General features: G+C 49.8%; 2 protein-coding genes across 8 annotated transcripts in view; one reads left to right on the top strand and one right to left on the bottom strand.

Moving 5' to 3' along the window:
• Positions 1–11,877, bottom strand: part of FGFR1OP2 (FGFR1 oncogene partner 2) — a 61,387-nt gene extending 49,510 nt beyond the window's left edge. For 2 of the 3 annotated variants that reach the window (XR_003943404.1, XM_030215100.1), the window contains exons 1-2: positions 11,823–11,852; positions 2,301–2,437 (exon numbers count right to left, since the gene is read on the bottom strand). Coding sequence is in view for 2 of the 3 variants with exons in the window: in XM_030215100.1 (XP_030070960.1) it covers positions 2,301–2,435 (135 nt within the window). In the remaining variant the exon portion in view is untranslated. Of the gene's footprint in view, positions 1–2,300; positions 2,438–11,822 lie in introns of all 3 variants that reach the window. The other variant, XM_030215101.1, reaches the window with a different exon arrangement.
• A 2,237-nt stretch (positions 11,878–14,114) lies between these two features.
• INTS13 (integrator complex subunit 13) overlaps positions 14,115–22,620 on the top strand; it is a 165,743-nt gene continuing 157,237 nt past the window's right edge. For 4 of the 5 annotated variants that reach the window (XM_030214882.1, XM_030214880.1, XM_030214878.1 and 1 more), the window contains exon 1: positions 14,115–14,206. The gene's annotated coding sequence lies outside the window, so the exon portion shown is untranslated. Of the gene's footprint in view, positions 14,207–14,402; positions 14,461–22,620 lie in introns of those variants that run through there. The other variant, XM_030214879.1, reaches the window with a different exon arrangement.

The following is a 22,620-nucleotide window of genomic DNA, read 5'->3' as shown; positions in this document are numbered from 1 at the left end:
TCAAAAATGGTGCTACCTGAAACCCTAGTGATAATCTGCTAGAACTACTGCTAAGACAGACACCCTATTGGCAGTACTAAGAAACTATGACTAGTGGGTCAAGACAATGCCTTTCTGAAGAATAAATCCACCAGGGCAGGAGAGACCATGGGTCACTCTTGCTGCCACCAGACCTCCAGGGATATGACTATAGGTTTAAGGACAGGGGGCATTAACATTGTTTTGTTAAAGAGGCAGCATTTTGAGGGATAGAGGATATGCCACTCACACTAGATCAACAAGAGATTAGGTTGAATTTAAAAACAGGGCAGACCCTCTAAGGGCCAGATGCACTAAACTTAACAAGCCATTAACGAGCAAGTAGTAAACCCTGACATGCACTAAATGCCATTTTCCGATCACGGTAGCAGCTAACGAAAGCAGAATGCAAATGATCCAAAGGAGCTGCACTACCGTTGCAAGGCTATTATAATGAGATGCACTAACATTTACCGATTCCCCTTACCGTGGAAAACCTAACGTGAGGTCTGCGCCTCTCGTTAGGCTGTGAACGGACCCATGGAGACCAGTGGGAAAGAGCCTAACAGTCATATTAAAAAAAAAAAAAAAAAGCTGCGTGTCCCAAGTGCTCGTCAGGGATGTCCTTCTAAAGTGCCTAACATGGACGCCCTTCAAGGACGTCCCTGACGTGCACTTGGCTTTTTTTTTTTTCCTTCCGACGCCACCTCCGAGGTCGACACCGCCGCTTCCCCCCCCCCTGCATTGAAATGACAGCTTCCCGCAGTCCCGGCCTCCCTGCCATCCTCTGCACCCCCGTGGCCCCGCCCCCCTCCCGTCTGTCACCGGGCCGGGTCCTCACAGCGCCTCTCACCTCCGTGTGAAGGCGCTGTAGCAGGCAACAGCTGATCGCCTCCCTTCGGACTTTCCGAAGGGAAGCGATCAGCTGTTGCTTGCTGCAGCGCCTTCACACGGAGGTGAGAGGCGCTGTGAGGGCCCTGCCCGGTGGCAGACGGAGGGTGGCGCGGAGGATGGCGGGGAGGCCATGGCTGCGGGAAGCTGTCATTTCAATGCAGGGGGGAGGGGAGCAGCGGCGACCTCGGGACGTCCATAGGCACAGCACGTCTTTTTTATATATAGTGGACATCCATAAAGGACGTCCTTGGCATGCGCGAAGCAGCCAGCATAACGATTGGCTGCTCTGCGCATGCTCGACCGGCCAACTGGTTGACTGTTTAACGATGGAATAGAGAATGCAAGTGAGCTACAATGAGCAGCTCATTTGCATTCCTATTCCTTGATGCATGCTCATTCCTTACCGATTCGCTAAGGGAATCGGTAAGGGAAGGGCTTTAATGATTTTTTAGTGCACCTTGGCCTAAGTGCCTCCTTGGGAGCACTGGCTCACACATTAGTGAACTACAGCTCCTGGGGGGGGGGGGGAGGGGAGTCCATTTGTTTAGCACTTAGCATCCACAACAAGATTACAAATCATCCAATATATATTGAAAGGCAAACAGAGAGGTACTCAATTAGTACAAGTTAAAGAGGAAAAAAAAAGAAAAGAAGGACAGTTAAAAATTCAACACAACCTGTGTTATTTCAGTTGTATAGCAAATGAGTTGCTGTTTTTAGCACATGTTGGCTGCAATTTTTCAAGTTAACAGCAATTAGTGTGGCTTAGTAAACAGGTCCCTTAGATTGTAAGGCTACTGAGGACAGAGAAATACCTATGGTACCTGAATGTAAGCTCATCTTAAAATTACCAATGAAAACATATGTGCTAAACCTAATTAAATACTTATTCTAGAGTACAATATTGGTATAAGATTTTTAAACTTATTTTGAATGCCAAAACCATCACAAACAAGATTGTCATTCTTTAATTTGCAGCACATCTCCTAACATGCACTAAAAAATCTGTGGCACAAATATTCAAAGTCATGCTGGCTTCTTACAAGCTCCAAGATCCACCTCTCCTTGAACAGGTTGAGCTCAATGCCATCATCAGTCAAGGAAGAACATAGACTATGACCAGATATGAACATACAGAACTATTTACTCTCCAATTCCATTCCTGGGGATACTCATGCAAGGCAAATGTGCCTTATCACAATCAGCATTCAAGGTGGGGCTGTTTGCTTTGGGGAGTATTTGTGAAAAAACAGCAGCAATATAAAACTTGCGGAATTATATGGTAAGGCACTTTACAACCAAATTTGGAATCTTAATGCATTTAGTCAGAGACACAGATACCTCTTAAAAAAAGCAAAAAGAAACAACAACAAAAAAACATGACTAACCTGCTTCATTGCTTCCACTCGTTTGTTGAGAGCTGTAGTCTGTTCAATAAGAGCTTCTGCAGCATTGTCATGCTCTCTCAGTCTTTCCACTAACGCTTTAGCATCAGCAAGTACATTCTCAATTGTACAACTCATTTCTATGAAAATAAAACAATTTTGTGGCTATGGAGATTTGTCACAAGATTATTGCTTAGAGCAGAATGTGTTATGAGACATCGTCACTGCTTAAATATTGTGTTTGCCAGCAACATGTGCACTGCATTTTTTTAAAACTTAAATCTCTGATATTTGATTGTTTACCACTGGTCTTGGTAGATATTTATTTGTGGTTTTCCTACTTACTTTTATTTCATTAAAGTACTTTACACTAGCCTCCTGCCCCTCCCCCACCTTGCCTCCACTCCTATAGCTAAAAGTCACCTGGTCTTGTAGGCAGGCTTTGTTAAATAGCAGAGGTGTAGTGAGGTGTTTAATTCAGCATTGGAGGTTGTAGCTAGCACAGTCCACAGCAGCTGACTAATGGAACCCACTCAGAACGAAGCTTTTCTGGACATGGTGCTTACAAACGGGGAAAGTGTTTCTGATGTTATGGTGGATGATCATTTGGGATCTAGTGATCACTGGATGGTGGGGCTCAATTATCAAGATACAGCAGTTGGAAACAGAACCCACGGGGAACAAAGCTATTCTGGACATGGTACTTACCACCGGGGAGTGTTTTTGACCTTACGGTGGGTGACGGATGGTGTGGTTCAATATCAAAACACATGAGAGGGCTTACTCAAGATTGAAGGTTCTAGACTTCAAAAGAACTAACTTTGCCAAGATGGGGGAATATCTCAAAAGAACAGCTGAAGGAAGTAGAACAGCAGTAGGCAAAACTGAAAGGAGCTCTTTTAAAGGCAACAAACCTTCATGTTAGAAAAAGTATGTAACAAGTAAGCGGGAAAGATAGCTGCTTTGGTTCTCAAATGTAGTAGTAGCTGAAAAGGAAAGAGAAAAAAAAAAGGTTAGCCTTCATCAGTTACAAGACGACACAGAAAGAGGAAGACGGGCAAAAATACCTAGAAAAGCTAAGCAAAAGGTGGCAAAGCTGTCAGGAAAGCAAAGATACAAATGGAAGAAAAGATAGCTAATACGGCAAAACTGGGGGACAAGACATATTTTAGATATGTAAGTGATAGAATCAAATGGACTGCAGGACCCGAGGCAGCATGGTTTCACTAAAGGCAGATGTTGTCTGCCAAATCCGATTGATTTCTTTGACTGGGGGACCAAACAGTTGGATATGGAAGGGGTGCTAGATGTGGTGTACTTGGATTTTAGCAAAGCCTTAGACATGGTTCTGCACAGGCAACAGATGGACGGGAGGAAGATACTGCTTGCCCTGGGATTGGTAGCATGGAATGGTACTACTAATTGGGTTTCTGTCAGGTATCCGTGACCTGGATTGGCGATTGCTGGAAGCTGGATACCATTGGTCTGACTCAGTATGGCTATGTTATGTTCTTGTGCCCTCAGGAAAGACTGTCTGGTAAGATTTGTCTCTTTGCAGACGATACGAAACTACCGGAGGGTGTGGGTAGCATGCGAAGAGATCTGGCGAAGCTTGAAGAATGGTCCAGCAATTGGCAACTCAGATTTAATGCTAAAAAAATGCAAGTCATACATTTATGTTACAAAAATCCAAGGGAAAGGTATATTTTAGGGGGTGAAGTACTTCTGTATACGAAAGAAGAACAAGACTTGGGGGTGATCTCAAGGTGGCCAAACAGGTAGAAAGGGTGACAGTCAAAGCCAGGATACTCAGGTGCACAGGGAGAGGAATGGCCAGAATGGTAAAATTATGTATCATACCTGATAATTTTCTTTCCCTTAATCATAGCCGATCAATCCATAGACTGGTGGGTTGTGTCCATCTACCAGCAGGTGGAGATAGAGAGCAATCTTTTGCCTCCCTATATGTGGTCATGTGCTGCCGGAAATTCCCCAGTATGTCGATATCAAAGCTCCATCCGCAGGACTCAGCACTTAGAGAATTACACCCACAAAGGGACACTCTGCCCAGCTCACCACCGCCAAAGCGGGGGAGGGGAAATATTCCAGCGCACCACCGCCGGGGCGGTGGGCGGGAAACCACACCCGCCGACGCAGGGGAAACTGGCTTATCCTGCTACCGCAACCGCGGGAGGAGCTGGCTTACCCTAACACCGCCGAAGCGGAAGGGATACAAAGCTACCCTACAGCCGCACGAAGCGGGAGGGAGCGCCGGCATAATTTAGTTATCAATCCAGCCACCGCCGAAACAGGGGGGGGGGAGAGAGAGGAAGCAGCAGCCCACTGTAACACAAAATCGTCTCAACTCGAAGAGACTTCAATTGGAAGAACTTGAACACGAAGTCCTCGTGAACAGGAAATGAAGACTGAACTTGAACCTGAAATATAACCAGAACACAAATACAGATATCTGGGAGGGGCTATGGATTGATCGGCTATGATTAATGGAAAAAAAATTATCAGGTATGATACATAATTTGCCGATCAATCCATAGACTGGTGGGATTTACCGAAGCAGTACTCACCCAGGGCGGGACATGGAAATCCCTGAACGCAACACTGAAGCCCCAAACTGGGCCTTGGCCCGAGCAGCCACATCCAAGCGGTAATGTCGTGAGAAGGTATGAGCTGACGACCAAGTAGCCGCTCTGAAAATCTCTTCCAAGGAGACAGATCTGGACTCCGCCATCGAGGCTGCTTGTGCTCTAGTAGTGTGCCTTCAGCTGAATAGGCGGAATCTTCCCCGCCGCCACATAAGCTGACGCGATCGTCTCCTTGACCCAACGTGCCACTGTAGGCTTAGATGCCTGCAGACCCTTACGAGGGCCTGCGAACAGCACGAACAGATGATCCAACTTCCGGAAATCATTGGTCACTTCCAAGTATCTGATGATGACCCGTCTAACATCCAGGTATTTGAGCGCAGGGTACTCCTCTGGGTAATCCTCCCTACGAAAGGAGGGCAGGTAAAGCTGCTGATTCACATGGAATCGAGAAACAATCTTGGGAAGGAAGGAAGGCACTGGGCGAATCGATACTCCTGCCTCAGTGAATCGCAGGAACGGTTCTCTACCCGAGAGCGCGTTGAGCTCGGAAACTCTTCTGGCTGATGTGATAGCCACTAGGAAGACTGCTTTCAACGTCAGGTCCTTCAGCGATGCCCTTGGCAAGGGCTCGAAGGGCGGCTTCTGCAAGGTCCGTAGTACCAGATTGAGATTCCATGTAGGCACTATCGAGTGCAGAGGGGGGCGCAGGTTATTAACTCCCTTGAGAAAGCGTACCACATCCGGCTGTGAAGCCAGGGAAGCCCCCTTCAGATGACCCCTGAAGCAAGCTAGAGCCGCCACCTGGACTTTCAGCGAACTGAGCGACAGACCTTTCTCCAGCCCCTCTTGCAGGAACGCCAACACTGAAGATATTGGAGCAGTGAAGGGCGATATAGAGCCTGCCTCGCACCACGAGGCAAAGGTACGCCAAACCCTGACGTAAGCGGTGGAAGTAGAGCGCTTCCTCGCTCTCAGCATAGTGACGATGACCTTGTCTGAGAAGCCCTTCTTCCTCAGCCGCTTCCGCTCAATAGCCAGGCCGTAAGACCAAAGGGAGAGGGATCCTCCATCACCACGGGACCCTGATGTAAGAGGCCCCGCTCCGCTGGCAGCCGCAGAGGGCCGTCCACCGAGAGTCTGACCAAGTCCGCATACCAGGGACGTCTGGGCCAATCCGGACCCACCAGGATCACCCGGCCCAGATGCTTTGCCACCCGGCCTAGCACCCTGCCCATCATGGGCCAGGGTGGGAACACGTACAGAAGCTCCTGTGCCGGCCACTGCTGGAGAAGAGCATCGACTCCCAGAGATCGAGGGTCCCGTCCTCTGCTGAAAAAACGCAGCACTTGGCAATTGGCCGAGGACGCCATCAGATCCAGGCTCGGCCGGCCCCAGCGTTTCGTGATGTCCAAGAACGCCCGAGCAGACAGTTGCCACTCTCCGGGATCCAAGGTATGGCGACCGAGAAAGTCCGCCTTGACATTCATGACTCCCGCAATGTGGGCCGCCGACAGCTGTTCCAGATTCGCTTCCGCCCACAGGCATAGCTTCATGGTCTCCTTGGCTAGAGGGGCGCTCCTGGTACCTCCCTGGCGATTGACATAGGCCACAGCCGTGGCATTATCCGACAGGACCCGTACAGGCTTCAGCACCAGTACCGGGAGAAACTCCAGAAGCGCCAACTGAATGGCTCGGAGCTCCAGGAGGTTGATGGACCATTTCGTCTCTGCAGGAGACCAGAGCCCCTGCGCTGTCCGTCCCAGGCAGTGGGCTCCCCAGCCCGTCAAGCAGGCATCCGTCGTGACGACAACCCACTCCGGGGTCGTAAGAGGCATTCCTGCGGACAGTTTGCCTTGCCTCAGCCACCAGCTCAGCGCCTTTCGCACTGCTGGATCCAAAGGAAGGCGTACGGCGTAATCCTCCGAGACTGGAGTCCACCACCGCAGAAGAGAGTGCTGTAGTGGTCTCATATGAGCCCTGGCCCAGGGCACTAACTCCATCGTGGCCGTCATGGAACCCAACAGCTGCACATAGTCCCAAGCCCGAAGAGTAGAGGAGGCTAGGAATTGGCCCACCTGGGTCTGAAGCTTGACGCTCCGGTTGTCCGGCAGGAACACTCTGCCCACTTGGGTGTCGAAACGAACTCCCAGATACTCCAGGGACTGAGTCGGGTGCAGCTGGCTTTTCTCCCAGTTGATGATCCATCCCAGGGAGCTCAGAAGAGCAATGACCCTGTCTGTAGCTCTCCCGCACTCCGCATAGGAAGGGGCTCGGATCAGCCAGTCGTCCAGATAGGGATGGACTTGCACTCCCTCCTTGCGGAGGAAGGCTGCGATGACCACCATTACTTTGGAGAAGGTCCGTGGAGCCGTAGCCAACCCGAACGGGAGGGCTCTGAACTGGAAGTGTCGGCCCAGCACTGCAAAGCGTAGAAAGCGCTGATGAGGCGGCCAGATGGGAATATGTAGGTAAGCTTCCTTGATGTCCAGGGAGGCCAGGAATTCTCCCTTTTTCACCGCAGCTAATACAGAGCGGAGGGTCTCCAGAAGTGCCGAACTTTCAAGGCCTGATTGACTCCCTTGAGATCGAGAATAGGCCGAGCAGATCCTTCTTTCTTTGGCACCACAAAGTAAATGGAGTAGCGCCCCTTGCCAAGCTGATCTACTGGCACCGGGACCACCGCGCCCAGGCGGATCAGGTTGCTCACAGTCTGCTGCACGGCAGCTGCTTTGACCTGAGACTTGCAAGGAGAGTTTACAAACCTGTCTCTTAGGGGTCGGCAGAACTCTAGCTTGTAGCCGTCTCTGATGACTTCCAGAACCCAAGCGTCTGAAGTTACCCTGGTCCACTTGCACAGAAACGAGGACAACCTTCCTCCTATCCGCATTGGGCCATGGACCAGGTCCCTGTCATTGGGTACGCGACCCTGGAGACAGGGCCGGAGGACGAACCTCCGGGACGGCGGTTCCTGCGAAAGGAATGCTGCTTGGGGGAGAAGTTCCGTTTGAAGGAAGCGGAGGCAGAGGAGGCCGACTTGCCCTGGCGATACCGACGGGCTTCCTGGCATTGGCCCTTAGAGGCCCGAGTCCTGACCTCCGGCAACTGTCTGAGCCATGCCCTTGGCCAAGGCTCTCAAAACATCATACAGCAAGTCTGCCAAGTAGGCCAAACCCGACTCCAGGGTCGGCCATTCCGCCCTCCAGGAAGGGTCCGAGGGGGAAGCCCGCTGCAAAACAGTCAGGCACGCCCTAGCCACGTAGGAGCCACAAACCGAGGCTTGCAAACTCAGAGCGACCGCCTCAAAGGACGACTTTAAGGCCGCCTCCATTCTCCTGTCTTGGGCGTCCTTCAGGGCAGTGCCACCTTCCACCGGCAGCGCCGTTTTCTTAGTCACAGCAGTGATTAGGGAATCTACCATGGGTCAGACAAAGGCTTCCCGTTCCCCCTCAGGAAAGGGGTACAGACGGGACATAGCCCTGGCTACTTTCAGGCTCGCCTCAGGGGCATCCCATTGCGCTGAAATTAAGGTCTGCATGGCTTCATGAATGTGGAAGGTTCCAGGCGGGCGCTTCGTTCCCAGCATAATGGCGGAGCCAGTAGAGGCCGAGAGAGAGCCTCCCTCCGGAGAGGCAATCTTCAAAATGCTCATGGCCTGCACAAGCAGGTTGGGCAAATCCTCTGAGCGAAAAAGCCGCGCTGCAGAGGGGTCGTCCGCTCCATCTGAGTGAGGATCAGTCTCTTCCATCGATTCCGCTAAGGATCTCTGGAAGAACTCAGACACGCTGCCATCATCCATATCAGAGGAGACCGAGTCCCCCGAGGGTGTAAGATCCACCCGAGGGCGCTTAAGCATAGAGGCCTCATCACCCCGATCAGAGAGGTGGGCAGGGACAGTGCTCTGCATAAGAAAGGCTTGATGCAGCAGCAAAATGAACTCAGGGGAGAAACCTCCCAGTCTGTGCATTTCTGCAGCCTGTGCCGCGGCCCTAGAGGCGCCCTCCATCTGCGCTCCCAGTAGCGGGGGAGAGGCGTGTTGCGCGTCCAAAATGGTGTCCGGTGCAAAACTCCGAGAAGGAGCCGCGTGGGAAGAAGGGCGTTTTAATTTCGCCGACTTCTTACTGTCGCCCGATTCAAGGGCGACCAAGCTGTTAACGTCTCCCAACTCGAGGGCGGCCCAAGAAGAAGAAGCCGACTGAGCCGCGTGGCCGGTCACGACCAGGAGGGCGGCCAGCGGGGGATGGGCGCCTAAGGCGGGAAAGGCCGCTGCACCAGAGGAACAACCAGGGAACTCTCCCGGTTCTGAAAGGGCGCCCAAAGGGCGACTCTACCTTCGATCCCCTCACTTCCCCGCTAGGCGCGCGAACGCATTCTGGGGAGCGTCTTTTCGTTCCCTTGCCATATGAGGCCATAGCCACGTGGAGACTGTTCAGGGAACCCCCTGCCCGCTAGTAAAAGGTAAAAATTACCTGCTTCTTGCTCCGAGCAGCGACGACTTGTTCCAGTGAGCAGCTGCAAATGGACGTCCTTTTTGAACGTTTTTAAAAAAAAATTTGTTTTCTTTTTTTTGTTTAATGGAGCCAGCGGGAGGGGGGAGAAAAGGAGGGACCTGGCACCACCAGGTTTGCATTTGCTCACGAAGAGCCCTCAACCCCAGGTACTCAACAAAACCTAAACAATTAGGCTTGCAGACCTAGCCAGAGCTGCTGCTGTGTGACCACACACCTGCTGAGATAGAGAACATACTGGGGAATTTCCGGCAGCACCAGACCACATATAGGGAGGCAAAAGATTGCTATCTCCACCTGCTGGTAGATGGACACAACCCACCAGTCTATGGATTGATCGGCTTGATAGGGAAGGAAATAACGGCATTCAGAATTCTGTGTGCAATTCTGGAGACCGCATCTATGAAAAGATATAAACAGGATAGAGTCAGTCCAGAAGGCAGTCACAAAACTAGCTAGTGGTCTCTTCCATAAAGTGTATGGAAACAGACTTAAGGCTTTCAATACGTATACTTTGGAAGAAAAGCGGGAGAGAGGGGATACAATTATGATTGACAAAATACCTCTGTGGTACAGAAGGTGAGCCTCTTTCAAATGAAGGAAAACTCAGGAATGAGAGAGCATAGAATGAAGTTAAGAGGTTATAGGCTCAAAAGTAATCTAAGGAAATAATTTTTCAAGGAAAAGATGGGGGATGTGTAGAATCACCTTCCTGTAGAGACAAGGACTGTGTCTGAATCTCTTAGGGAAAGGAAATAGTGGTTGCTATGGATGGGCAGACTAGATGAGACATTTGGAGGCATATTTTCAAAGCACTTAGCCTTACAAAGTTCCATAGGTTTCTATGGAACTTTGGAAGGCTAAGTGCTTTGAAAATATGCCTCTTGGTTCTTATCTGCCGTCATGTTTCTAACACAATTATGAACCAAATATCCTATTTTTCATTTCTGCTCCATGCCTATATCTCTTTTGACAAGTAAATGTATTTGGCTTTCTGGCATATTCACTAAAGCAAGCAGTGTAGTTGTTGTAGTAGTTCACTTGAATGCACAGAAACAGACTAACAAAAGTACTATATCAAACTCATAATTAAACAATATATTTCTTGACTAGACTTGAACAATGTGCACTAAAGCAGTAGTAATAAGGTTCACGTAGCATATCTTATTACATCCGCCACAGAATGTTTAAGCCTGCCAGCTGCAGAGTAAATTCTGGGGAGGATGGAGCCCAACAATGTTGATTCCCTGCTAGAGTACCTATAGCCCTTGGTTTTAGAAGCATAATGGCATCTAAATGGCAGCATTGTAGAGGCCCAGATAGAGCTAGACAACTACAGTGAGAAAAACAGACACTGGAATTTACATCTGTTCTGAGGCATTTATAAAATGTCTGCTTTAGGAGCAAGAGCAAATCCTGACATTTTGGATCCTACATGTGTGGCAGCCTCCCCTCCCAGCTCTCACGTGTCTCAAATGTAGCCCTCAGGCTGCAAGACCCCCACCTGCACCTTTCTGACCCAGTCTCCGGCCTTACCAGGGGTCCCTGGTATTAGTAAGGCAGAAGTGATGCCCACTTCCTCTCACTTAGTGTCTTCCTGCCCTTCAAAATAGCCACCAAGACCTTTGTGCTAATAACGTGATATTACTGCTAGGCATCAGGCTTCCACATATGGGAAAAATGTGTGTGTTGTTTCTAAAATGCTGCGCTAAATCTTCCAGTTGTAGCCAAATCCATGAGAAAAAATCTAGAAAATAAACACAGAACCCTATAGACATTACTCTGAACCTGCTTCTTAAAGGTAATTTTTTTTCGATTCTTTATATTAAGGTAGGATCTTTAGTTACATCTCCCAATGCATTAGTTTTCTGTATATCAAGACTATAATGAACCTCACTCCTAAACCAAGGTATGTGAAGTATGCAGGTCAATTTCTCAAATGTACCACTATCACTTAGCGTGATACTTGCTTCAAGCTAAAATAACTGCCTTCTGGAGAAAACAAAATATACAGAAAACTTATTAACGTGTGCGTGGAGTTGGTTTCAATCGAGCCTGTGGATCCCAATATTTATTAATTCATGCTTTCATCCCACCATTATCCAAAAACGAGTGTCGGTTCAATATGATTTCTACATCATTTTCTTGGTCTCTTCAGGGCCAACTTAACCTAAGGACCAGGTAAGGCTGTGGTCCACTCCAGGCGCCAGCACCAAAGGTCGCCGAATACCCCCGACTATGACGTCACCCTGCCAAAAATTTGCATTCTACCTGTCTCCCTTCCTGCATGCACTGGTTCGGCATTTGTCCTCTCCCACTCCCCGACCGCTTACCCAACCGCACACACGCAAGGGGTCCGGTATCTATCTCTCCCCAATGGCTCTCTTTTCCCTCTCCTTCCCACCCGGTTTTACCTTCTTCATTATGCAGTAAAACCTCCGAAGTTCGGCCATACAGCCACGGCAACGATACTAAAAAGCTTCCACCAGCCACCCTGCAGTGCGCCTTCCCTCTCGTCCCAAGCAGGAAGTAGCGTCAGGGGGCGGGACGAGTCAGAGGGAAGGCGCCAATGAGTTTGATTAAGAACACAGGAGCCGGCATGACGTCAAGAAGTTGAAAGCTATTTAGGGTAATCTGCCTTTCTCCATTTCCGTGCAGCCGTCGTTCTGCGTACACTCAAAACAAAGCAAACAAACCTATGAGCTGCTGCATCCACATTGTCATTCTTTACTGTTGGTATCATTTTTATTTAATCTCACTTATATTTTCAAACATGCCAGCTTGTGCAGCATACGGATGTACACAGGGGAAGTATAAGAATGGAATAACTGTACATAAGTAGAGTGTAGTAGCAAGGAAGTTTAATAGAAAGGAGTGAAAGTGACTAGTCCACTGCAAGCAAGGAAGCCTAATTTGGTTAATCTCTGTTTCCCTCTCTAGTACACTCAAAAACAAAACAAGCAAACCTATGAGCTGCTGCATCCACGTTGTCGGTCTTTATTGTTGGTCCATCTGTAATAAGTCTAAAACTTAAAAGGTGGAGGACACATTTTTTTTTTATTGGACAGCCTTTAAATTTATTTGAAAGCTTCCTATATCTCTCTATATAAAATGCACTTCCAATGTTCTGAAGCCTCCACAAGTCCCAACGTTCTAAATGCATGGTGGTGAAACCAGGAATTCGCCCATGAGTGTTGGCCCCGCCCCCCCACGTAAAACGTCATGACGTCGAGGGCGGACCAATGACACTCAACCAATCGCAGCGTGAACACATTACTAAGCGATGGAACGTGACATAAGACACATCGCGGAACAATGAAAACCAGCAGCAACAGTTGCTACGCGATGTCAACAGCAATGCTAAAAGGACCATTTAGATCTCTGCTCTCCACACAAACAACGGACACGGAGGACATATGAGGGAAGGAAAAAAACCAGCACATACACACACACTCTTACTCTTAACTGGCTATAAGGAGCAACTGACCTGCCACTATCACAGGGACTGCTAACACCTCTCTCTCTCTCTCTCTCACACACACACATACACACGGGACACAGAGGGGATGGAAGACAAGGAACGAATCATAGGGTATGGAGGGGGCGGCAGGGGAGATAAGGCAAGAACTGCCTCAAATGTTTGTGCTGTGCTATGTACAATTATAATGCTGTCTCTTCATTTTGACCCTACCCTTTCACACTCACTTTCACACACACGCACACACACACACATATACACACTCTCTCATACAGACACACAAACACGCCTCAAATAGTTCAGCTGTCCTATGTAAAATTTCACTGCTGTCTCTTCATTTTCACCCTACCTGTGCACACTCTCTTTCACACAGAGAGACACACACACACTTTCTCTTTGTCACACACACACACACACACACACACATACATATACACACTCTCACTCTCTCTCTATAGCCTTGCTAGCGCCCGTTTCATTTGTTTACGAAACAGGCCTTTTTTTTACTAGTGTAGATATAAATATCATGAAATAACAATTGAATATAACTAAAACAGCTTAAAAAATTAATTATTATAGCTGGTAGAAACAGCAATTTTTAACTGTATTTTGTGCTCATTTAAAACTAACTAAATACACCGTATACAATACAGATGGCCAAATTTGAGTGAGGATATCCTGTTTCCTGATGGGTTCATCTTAACTGTTGTTGTAATCTACCTTGGGAAGCCTGGTGTTATAAAGATTATAGAATATATTGAAATTAAATGGAAGTAGAATTAAACTCTCCTTTCATTGGGGCTCATGGAATCACATCTTCATGTGTTTTGTAGAAGTTTACCTTTTAGATACACAAATGGATTATTCTGTTTTTGAACATGTTTCAGGGGCAAGTGGTTTTATAAGTCAAAATAAAAAATAAATATTTTGTTTCATGCAGATCTCTTTTGTTTAAACATAACTGGGATATAAGCCCCTAATGCAGCCCCTTGGTTTTCTTAGATTTTGTTCTTGTGATGACTTATATTGTGCCCAAACTGAAAACTCTTATCTCTATCTGGTTAATAATAAAAGGAGCTCATAGGTTTGTTTGCTTTGTTTTGAGTGTACGCAGAACGACGTCTGCGCGGGGAAGGGGAAACACAGACTAACCTAAGTGGCTTAACATTTTTGACGTCATGCCATCTCCTGTGTTCTCAATCAAACCTCCTTAGGTTAGTAGGAAGGTGCAGTGCAGGGTGGCCGCAGGAAGCCTTTCGGTATTGTTGCCGTGGCTGCAGGGCCGAACTTCGAAGATTTGACTGCATATGGAAGAAAAAGGTAAAAGTAAAACCGGGTGGGAGGGAGGGAAGAGAGAGACGTCGGGGGCAGGGGGAGGGAGGAAGGAAGAAAGAGAGAAACCGGACCACTTGTGTGCGTGCTGGTGGGTAGGCGGTCGGAGAGGGGGAGGACAGGAGACATGCAGGACCAGCGCATGTGATAAGGGAGGCAGGCAGAATGCAAATTATGGGCTGGCTGGGGCGTTTGGCGTCCTTTAGTTCCGGACCAGAGCCTCTCCTGATCCGACCCTGGAGGTGTGTAAAATTGTCAAGAAACTGTGCTTGAAACATTTAAAATGTATATAGTCCTATTTTCTGTCTGTGGGGAAAAGTTTTAGTACGTATGCTAATTTCTTAATTCCATTATCACAAACAAGATAGTGTTTAATATTAGTTTTCTTTAGGTTCTTTTCCACAAGGAAAAATATAAATGTTGATTATCTGGAAGTATTCATACAACATTTTGTCTTACAATGTAAAGAATATATTTAGAGCATAGCATATTTAACTCTAAGAACACAAGAATAGCGATACTGGGCCAGACCAATGGTCCATCTAGCCCAGCATCCTGCTCACAACAGTGGCCAATCCAAGCCAGAAGTTTCTGGCAGAAACCCAATTAGTAGCAACATTTCGTGCTAGGGATGGTGCGTAGCTACACTTAAAAGTCAACCACCGAAGTGGAGAAACAAGATCTGCAAAAAAAAAAGGGGGAGTAGTACGACTAGCAAGACTCTTCCAATCAAACCCAGCACGCGAAGAATGTGTTATAGGCTTTATTCCATAGACAGTTAAATGGACTCGATACGCCATCGTGTTTCGGCAGTAGTGCCTGCCTCAGGAGTCTTTAGAAAGACTATTGGTCAATTATGCCAAAGCTGTGTCCAGCTGTAGTTTAGAGATGGTACCTTTATAAATGGAAAAATCCAAAAGAGTGATGAGCACTGTAAAGACTTTAGATCGAACATCAAAGGTGTTTACAGTGCTTATCACTCTTTGCTCTTTTGGATTTTCCGTTTATAAGGTACCATCTCTAAACTTTAGCTGGACACAGCTTTGGCTAGACGACCAGTAGTCTTTTTAAAGACTCCTGAGGCAGGCAGTATTGCCGAAACATGGTGCCGTTTCGAGTCCATTTAACTATCCATGGAATAAAACCTATAACACTTTCTCCATATCCTGGGTTTAATTGGAAGAGTCTTGTTGGGCATGCTGCTCCCTCTTTTTTTTGCTTTGCGTAGCCATACTTGACATTTTTTTTGTTTGGGGGGGGGAACCAGGGTTAACATGGGAGGGCATTAGGCATATAAGTGTGAGTACTAATGCTTGGTATACTCCTAAATATTACCTCATCGTGAACTTTATGATGGATTTCTAAGTAAACAATCTGTTCTGCATCAACATAAACTACATTCACACTTAAGAAAATTTGGAAACACACATTTTTAAATATTTTACTTCGGTCACTCACAGAACACAGACAGACTCTCAATAATTACAGAATAAAGGACCAAAAATTAGAAAAAGAAACAGAGAAATCACATTCTCTATGAGCAGTACAGCACAGGAGAAATAAAAATGCATTCTCTACTTTATGAAGCAAAATGCAAGCTTAATTTCTACCCCATAATAAAACCCACTAATAAATTATCTGGATACCCATGAAATGTTAAAAATTTGTGGGACACAGGCTTATTTTTGAAAGAGAAGGGCGCCCATCTTTCGACACAAATCGGGAGATGGGCGTCCTTCTCCCAGGGTCACCCAAATTGGCATAATCGAAAGCCGATTTTGGGCGTCCTCAACTGCTTTCCGTCGCGGTGATGACTAAAGTTCCCGGGGGCGTGTCAGAAGCATAGCGAAGGCGGGACTGGGGTGTGCCTAACACATGGGCGTCACTGACCGATAATGGAAAAAAGAAGGGCGTCCCTGACGAACACTTGGCCAACTTTACTTGGCCCTTTTATTTTTTTTTTTTACAACCAAGCCTCAAAAATGTGTCCTAAATGACCAGATGACCACCGTAGGAAATCGGGGATGATCTCCCCTTACTCCCCCAGTGGTCACTAACTCCCTCTCACCCTAAAAAAAATATTTTTTCCAGCCTCTATGCCAGCCTCAAATATCATACCTAGCTCCATGACAGCAGTATGCAGGTCCCTGGAGCAGTTTTAGTGAGTACTACAGTGCACTTCAGGCAGGCGGACCAAGGCCCCCCCCCCCCCCCCCACCTGGTATACTTGTAGTGGTAAATGTGAGCCCTCTAAAACCTACCACAAACCCACTGTACCCACATCTAGGTGCCCCGCTTCATCCCTAAGGGCTATGGTAGTGGTGTACCGTTGTGCGGAGTGGGTTTTGGGGGTGTCAGCACACAAGGTAAGGGAGTTATGCACCTGGGAGCTTTTTCTGAAGTCCACTGCAGTACCTCCTAGGGTGCCGGTTGGTGTCCTGGCATGTCAGGAGGACCAGTGCACTATGAATGCTGGCTCCTCCTACGACCAAATGGCTTGGATTTGGTCGTTTCTGGGATGAGCGTCCGCGGTTTCCATTATCGTCAAAAATCGGGGAGGACCATCTCTAAGGTCAACCTAAATGTTCGATTATACCGCTCAGTGTCTTCAGCCACAGTGTTTAAATCTATTCTGCAAAGATGCGCCATATTCATTAGGTGGGTATTTACCAAATAGCAGTTAGCATACTAGCGTATATGTATGTAAGTGGACATATACATATCTCGTTGCAGCTCACTTGCATTCTCTAACCCTTCGTTAAAACCGTTGATAATTGGCCCGTAAAGCATGCACAGAGCAGCCAAGCATTATGCTGGCTGCTCTGTGCATGCCAAAAACGTAAAAAAACAAACACATCCTTTATGGACGGCCTTGCCCCCCCCCCCCCCCCCCCCGCCCGAGGTCGCCGCTGCTCCCCGCTCCCCCCTGCATTAAAATCGTGACTTTTTTAGGCAGCCCCGGCCCCCCTCCCTCTCCTCCCAGGAGGAACGGAGGGATGTCGGAGGAGGCGATCAGCTGTTCTTGCCCGTGCAGCACCTTCACACAGAGGTGAGAGGTGGTGCACGGGCCCGGTTTCACAGAGGGGGGGGCCCAGTGGAGGGGGGAGCGGTGGCGACGACCTCAGGGGGGGTGGCGGGGCACGAGGGCGGAGGATGGCGGGAGCTGTTTTTTCTAAAAAAGGAGAGAGGAAGGGAGGGAGGGCCGGGGCTGCCTAAAAAAGTCCCGATTTTAATGCAGGGGGGAACGGGGAGCAGCGGCGACCTCGGGTGGGAGGGGGCAAGGCCGTCTATAAAGGATGCTCCTGATGAGCGTTTTTGCCCCCTCCCGATTTTTTTTCTTCACATTGTTTTGGAAGCCGGGCAGCCCCAACGAGAGGTACAGACCTCTCGTTAGCTTTCCTGGAGTTTTCCAGCGTTAGGGCAAGCGGAAAACCTTAGTGCATCTCATTTCAATAGGGTTTCTACACAATTTGCTCATCTGCATTCCGTTTTCGTTTGCTGCTACTGTCATCGGAATTTGGACTTTAGTACATGCCAGGGTTAAAAACTTGTTAGTTAAAGGCTCGTTTAGTTTAGTGCATCTTGCCCTGAGTTTGAGGACTCCTGGCCTATTCAGACTCTCCATTCTTTATAGCATAATCTTTTAGTTTTCCCATTAATTTCACAGCTTAGATTGCATGGCAGTAGACATTCTTTTTCTGCGTATTACCCCCGGTACTCTAGAACAGTCTTCCTCTAGATATGTATCTAGAACCTTTCCTCCAAGAAATTAAGTTATTACTTCAGGTGAGCTTTCCCTGACTAAAGCTTAGCTGCCTACCCCTGGTATGGTAGCTTGGTGCAGCTTCACAGCACCAGAGCAATGCCCTCATCTTATTTTTCCTTCCCATCATACCTCTTATCACCTTAGATAAATGGCCATTGTAGTAATATTGGAATTATGATTGTATATAACTTCTGTAACCTAGGCCTCCTAATGTAGTTCTCCAAACATATTTTCCATATCATCATGCTGATCAATCCATAGACTGGTGGGTTGTGTCCATCTACCAGCAGGTGGAGATAGAGAGCAATCCTTTTGCCTCCCTATAAGTGCTCATGTGCTGCCGGAAACTCCTCAGTATGTTCTCTATCTCAGCAGGTGGTGGTCACACATAGCAGCAGCTCTGGCTAGGCCTCCAAGCCTAATTTTTAGGTTTTGTTGAGTGCCTGGGGTTGAGGGCTCTTCTTGAGCAAGTGCAAACCTGGTGGCGCCCGGTCCCTCCTTTTCTCCCTCCTCCCGCTGGCTCCGTTTAAAAAAAAAAAAATTTTTGGACGTCCTTAAGGGCGTTTATTTCGACGTTTATTTAAACGTTTATTGCAGCTACTCACTGGGACACCAGGTCGTTACAGCTCGGAGCGGAAAGCAGGTAATTTTACCTTTTTGTAGCGGGCAGGGGGTTCCCCGATTGATCTCCACATGGCTGATGGCGTCGGAGGGCGAGGGCGCAAAGAATTGCTCCCCGGACCGCGTGTGCGCGTCTAGCGGGGATGCGGGGGTTTTAAAGTCTGATTCGCCCTTGTTGGGTGTCAGTTTGGAGGCCGGTCAGGGTCCCGGTTCTTCCTCCGGTGCGGCGGTTTTTCCCGCCATAAACGCCCATCCCCCGCTGCTCGCCTCCGCCATCTTGGCCGGCCACGCTGCTCGGACGGCTTCTTCTTGTGCCGCCCTTGAGGTGGGAGACGTTAATGCCATGGCCGCCCTTCATTTGGGCGACGGCAGAAAAGCGGCTAAAGTTAAGCGCCGTTCTTCACGCGCGGCTCCTTCGCGGAGTGTCGCGCCGGACGCCATCTTGGATGCGCAGCATGTTTCTCCCCCGCTCTAGCGAGCGCCGGTTGAGGGTGCGTCTAGGGCTGTGGCCCAGGCTGCTGAAGTGCACAGTCTGGGGGGTTTCTCCCCCGAGTTTATTTTGCTGCTCCATCAGGCCTTCCTTATGCAAGACGCTGCCCCTGCTCCCTTGTCCGATAAAGGGATTGAGGCCCCCGGACGTAAACGCCCTCGGGTGGATTTCCAGGCCTTAGAGGACTCTGTCTCCTCTGATGTAGATGAGGGCAGCGTATCTGAGTTCTCCCAACGGTCCTTTGGGGATTCCTTGGAGGAGACGGATTCCCGCTCGGATGGAGCGGATGACCCCTCTGCAGCGCGGATCTTTCGCTCAGAGGACTTGCCCAACCTGTTAATGCAGGCCATGAGCATTTTGAAGATTTCCTCTCCAGAGGACGTCTCTCCCTCAGCCCCTGTTGGCTCCGCCATTATGCTGGGGACGAAGCGCCCGCCTAGAACCTTCCACGTGCATGGTGCCATGCGCACCTTGATTTCGGCTCAATGGGATGTCCCGGAAGCGAGCCTCAAAGTGGCTAGGGCTATGTCCCGCCTCTATCCTTTGCCTGAAAGTGAACGGGAGACCTTTCTTTGGCCTACCGTGGATTCTTTAATCACTGCGGTGACTAAGAAAACGGCGTTGCCGGTGGAAGGTGGCACGGCCCTAAAGGACGCCCAAGACAGAAGATTGGAGGCGGCCTTCAGGTCGTCCTTCGAGGCGGCTGCTTTAAGTTTGCAGGCCTCAGTTTGTGGCTCCTATGTGGCCAGGGCGTGCCTGACGATTGTGCAGCGGGCTTCCCCCTCGGATCCTTCCTTGAGGGCTGACTGGCCGGCCCTGGAATCGGGCCTGGCTTATTTGGCAGACTTACTGTATGATGTCTTGAGAGCCTCGGCTAAAGGTATGGCTCAGACAGTCTCTGCGCGGCGGTGGCTTTGGCTGAAGCATTGGTCTGCTGACCACGCATCTAAGTCCCGCCTGGCTAAGTTGCCTTTTAAAGGCAAGCTGCTCTTTGGGGTCGAGCTGGACAAAATTGTGACCGATCTCGGCACGTCTAAGGGCAAGAGGTTACCAGAGGTCAGGGCTCGGGCCAGTGGTGCTCGCCCTGGTAACTCCAGAGGACGGTTTCAGGAAGCCCGTCGGTACCGCCCGGGCAAGTCGGGCTCCTCTGCCCCCTCTTCCTTCAAAAGGAACTTCTCCCCCAAGCAGCATTCCTTTCGCAGAGACCGCCGTCCCGGAGGTGCGCCCTCCGGTCCTCCCCCAGGGTCTCGTACCCAATGACGGGGCCCTGGTCCATGGCCCAGTGCAGATTGGAGGACGCCTGTCCTCGTTTCTGGGCGAGTGGACCAGGGTAACTTCAGACGCTTGGGTTCTGGAAGTCATCAGAGACGGCTACAAGCTAGAGTTCTGCCGACCCTTAAGAGACGGGTTTGTACTCTCTCCCTGCAAGTCTCCGGTCAAAGCTGTGGCAGTGCAGCAGACCTTGGACAACCTGATACGCCTGGGTGCGGTCGTTCCGGTGCCAGAAAATCAGATTGGCAAGGGACGTTACTCCATTTACTATGTGGTACCAAAGAAAGGAGGTTCTGTCCGGCCTATCCTCGACCTCAAAGGGGTCAATCGGGCCTTGAAAGTGCGGCACTTTCGAATGGAGACTCTCCGCTCTGTTATAGCGGCAGTGAAGGCAGGGGAGTTCTTGGCTTCCTTGGACATCAAGGAAGCGTACCTGCATATTCCCATCTGGCCTCCTCATCAACGCTTTCTGCGTTTTGCAGTCCTGGGCCGACACTTCCAGTTCAGAGCCCTCCCTTTCGGGTTGGCTACTGCTCCGCGGACCTTCTCCAAAGTAATGGTGGTCATCGCGGCCTTCCTGCGAAAGGAAGGAGTACAAGTCCATCCTTATCTGGACGACTGGTTGATCCGAGCCCCCTCTTATGCAGAGTGCGGCAAAGCTGTGGACCGGGTGATTGCTCTTTTGAGCTTCCTGGGGTGGATCATCAACTGGGAGAAGAGCCAGCTGCGCCCGACTCAGTCCCTGGAGTATCTGGGAGTTCGATTCGACACCCAAGTGGGCAGAGTGTTCCTGCCAGACAATCGGATTGTCAAACTTCAGGCTCAGGTGGACCAGTTCCTGGTAGCCTTTCCTCTTCGGGCTTGGGACTATGTGCAGCTGTTGGGCTCTATGACGGCCACGATGGAAGGAGTGCCCTGGGCCAGGGCTCATATGAGACCACTACAACACTCTCTGCTGCAGCGCTGGACTCCGGTGTCGGAGGATTATGCTGTGCGCCTTCCCTTGGACCCAGCAGTGCGCAAGGCGCTGAGCTGGTGGCTGCAGACAGACAAGTTGTCTGCAGGAATGCCTCTGGTGACCCCGGAGTGGATTGTCGTCACGACGGACGCCTCTTTGTCGGGCTGGGGAGCCCACTGCTTGGGAAGGACAGCGCAGGGGCTCTGGTCTCCTGCAGAGGCAAAGTGGTCTATCCACGTCCTGGAACTCAGAGACATTCGGTTGGTGCTTTTGGAGTTCATCCCGGTACTGGCGTTGAAGCCAGTACGGGTCCTGTCGGACAATGCCACGGCTGTGGCCTATGTCAACCGCCAGGGAGGTACCAAGAGCGCCCCTCTAGCCAAGGAGTCCATGAATCTATGCCAGTGGGCGGAAGCGAACCTGGAACAGCTGTCAGCGGCCCACATTGCCGGAGTCATGAATGTCAAGGCGGACTTTCTCAGTCGCCATACCTTGGATCCCGGAGAGTGGCAGCTATCTGCTCAGGCGTACTTGGACATCACGAAGCGCTGGGGCCAGCCGAGCCTAGATCTGATGGCGTCATCGGCCAATTGCCAAGTGCCGCGCTTTTTCAGCAGAGGACGTTACCCTCGATCCCTGGGAGTAGATGCTCTTCTCCAACAGTGGCCGACACAGGAGCTTCTCTATGTGTTCCCGCCCTGGCCCATGTTGGGCAGGGTGCTAGACCGGGTGGCAAAGCATCCGGGCCGGATAATCCTGGTGGGTCCGGACTGGCCCAGACGTCCCTGGTATGCGGACTTGATCAGGCTCTCAGTGGACGATCCTCTGCGGCTGCCAGTGGAGCAGGGCCTGTTGCATCAGGGTCCCGTGGTGATGGAGGATCCCTCCCCCTTTGGTCTTACGGCCTGGCTATTGAGCGGCAGCGTCTGAGAAAGAAGGGCTTCTCAGACAAGGTCATCGCCACTATGCTAAGAGCGAGGAAGCGCTCTACTTCTACTGCTTACGCCAGGGTTTGGCGTACCTTTGCAGCATGGTGTGAAGCAGGCTCACTTTCTCCCTTCACTGCTCCAATTTCTTCAGTGTTGGCGTTCCTGCAAGAAGGTCTGGAGAAAGGCCTGTCGCTCAGTTCCTTTAAAGTCCAGGTAGCGGCTCTGGCTTGCTTCAGGGGCCGCCTGAAGGGTTCTTCCCTGGCTTCGCAGCCAGATGTGGTGCGCTTTCTCAAGGGAGTTAATCACCTGCGCCCTCCTCTGCACTCAGTGGTGCCTGCGTGGAATCTCAACCTGGTGCTAAGAGCC

Source organism: Microcaecilia unicolor, chromosome 9, assembly GCF_901765095.1.
Source record: "Microcaecilia unicolor chromosome 9, aMicUni1.1, whole genome shotgun sequence".
Lineage (NCBI taxonomy): Eukaryota > Metazoa > Chordata > Amphibia > Gymnophiona > Siphonopidae > Microcaecilia > Microcaecilia unicolor.
Note: the sequence above shows the minus strand (reverse complement) of the source record. Positions and strands in the feature narration are given on the sequence as shown.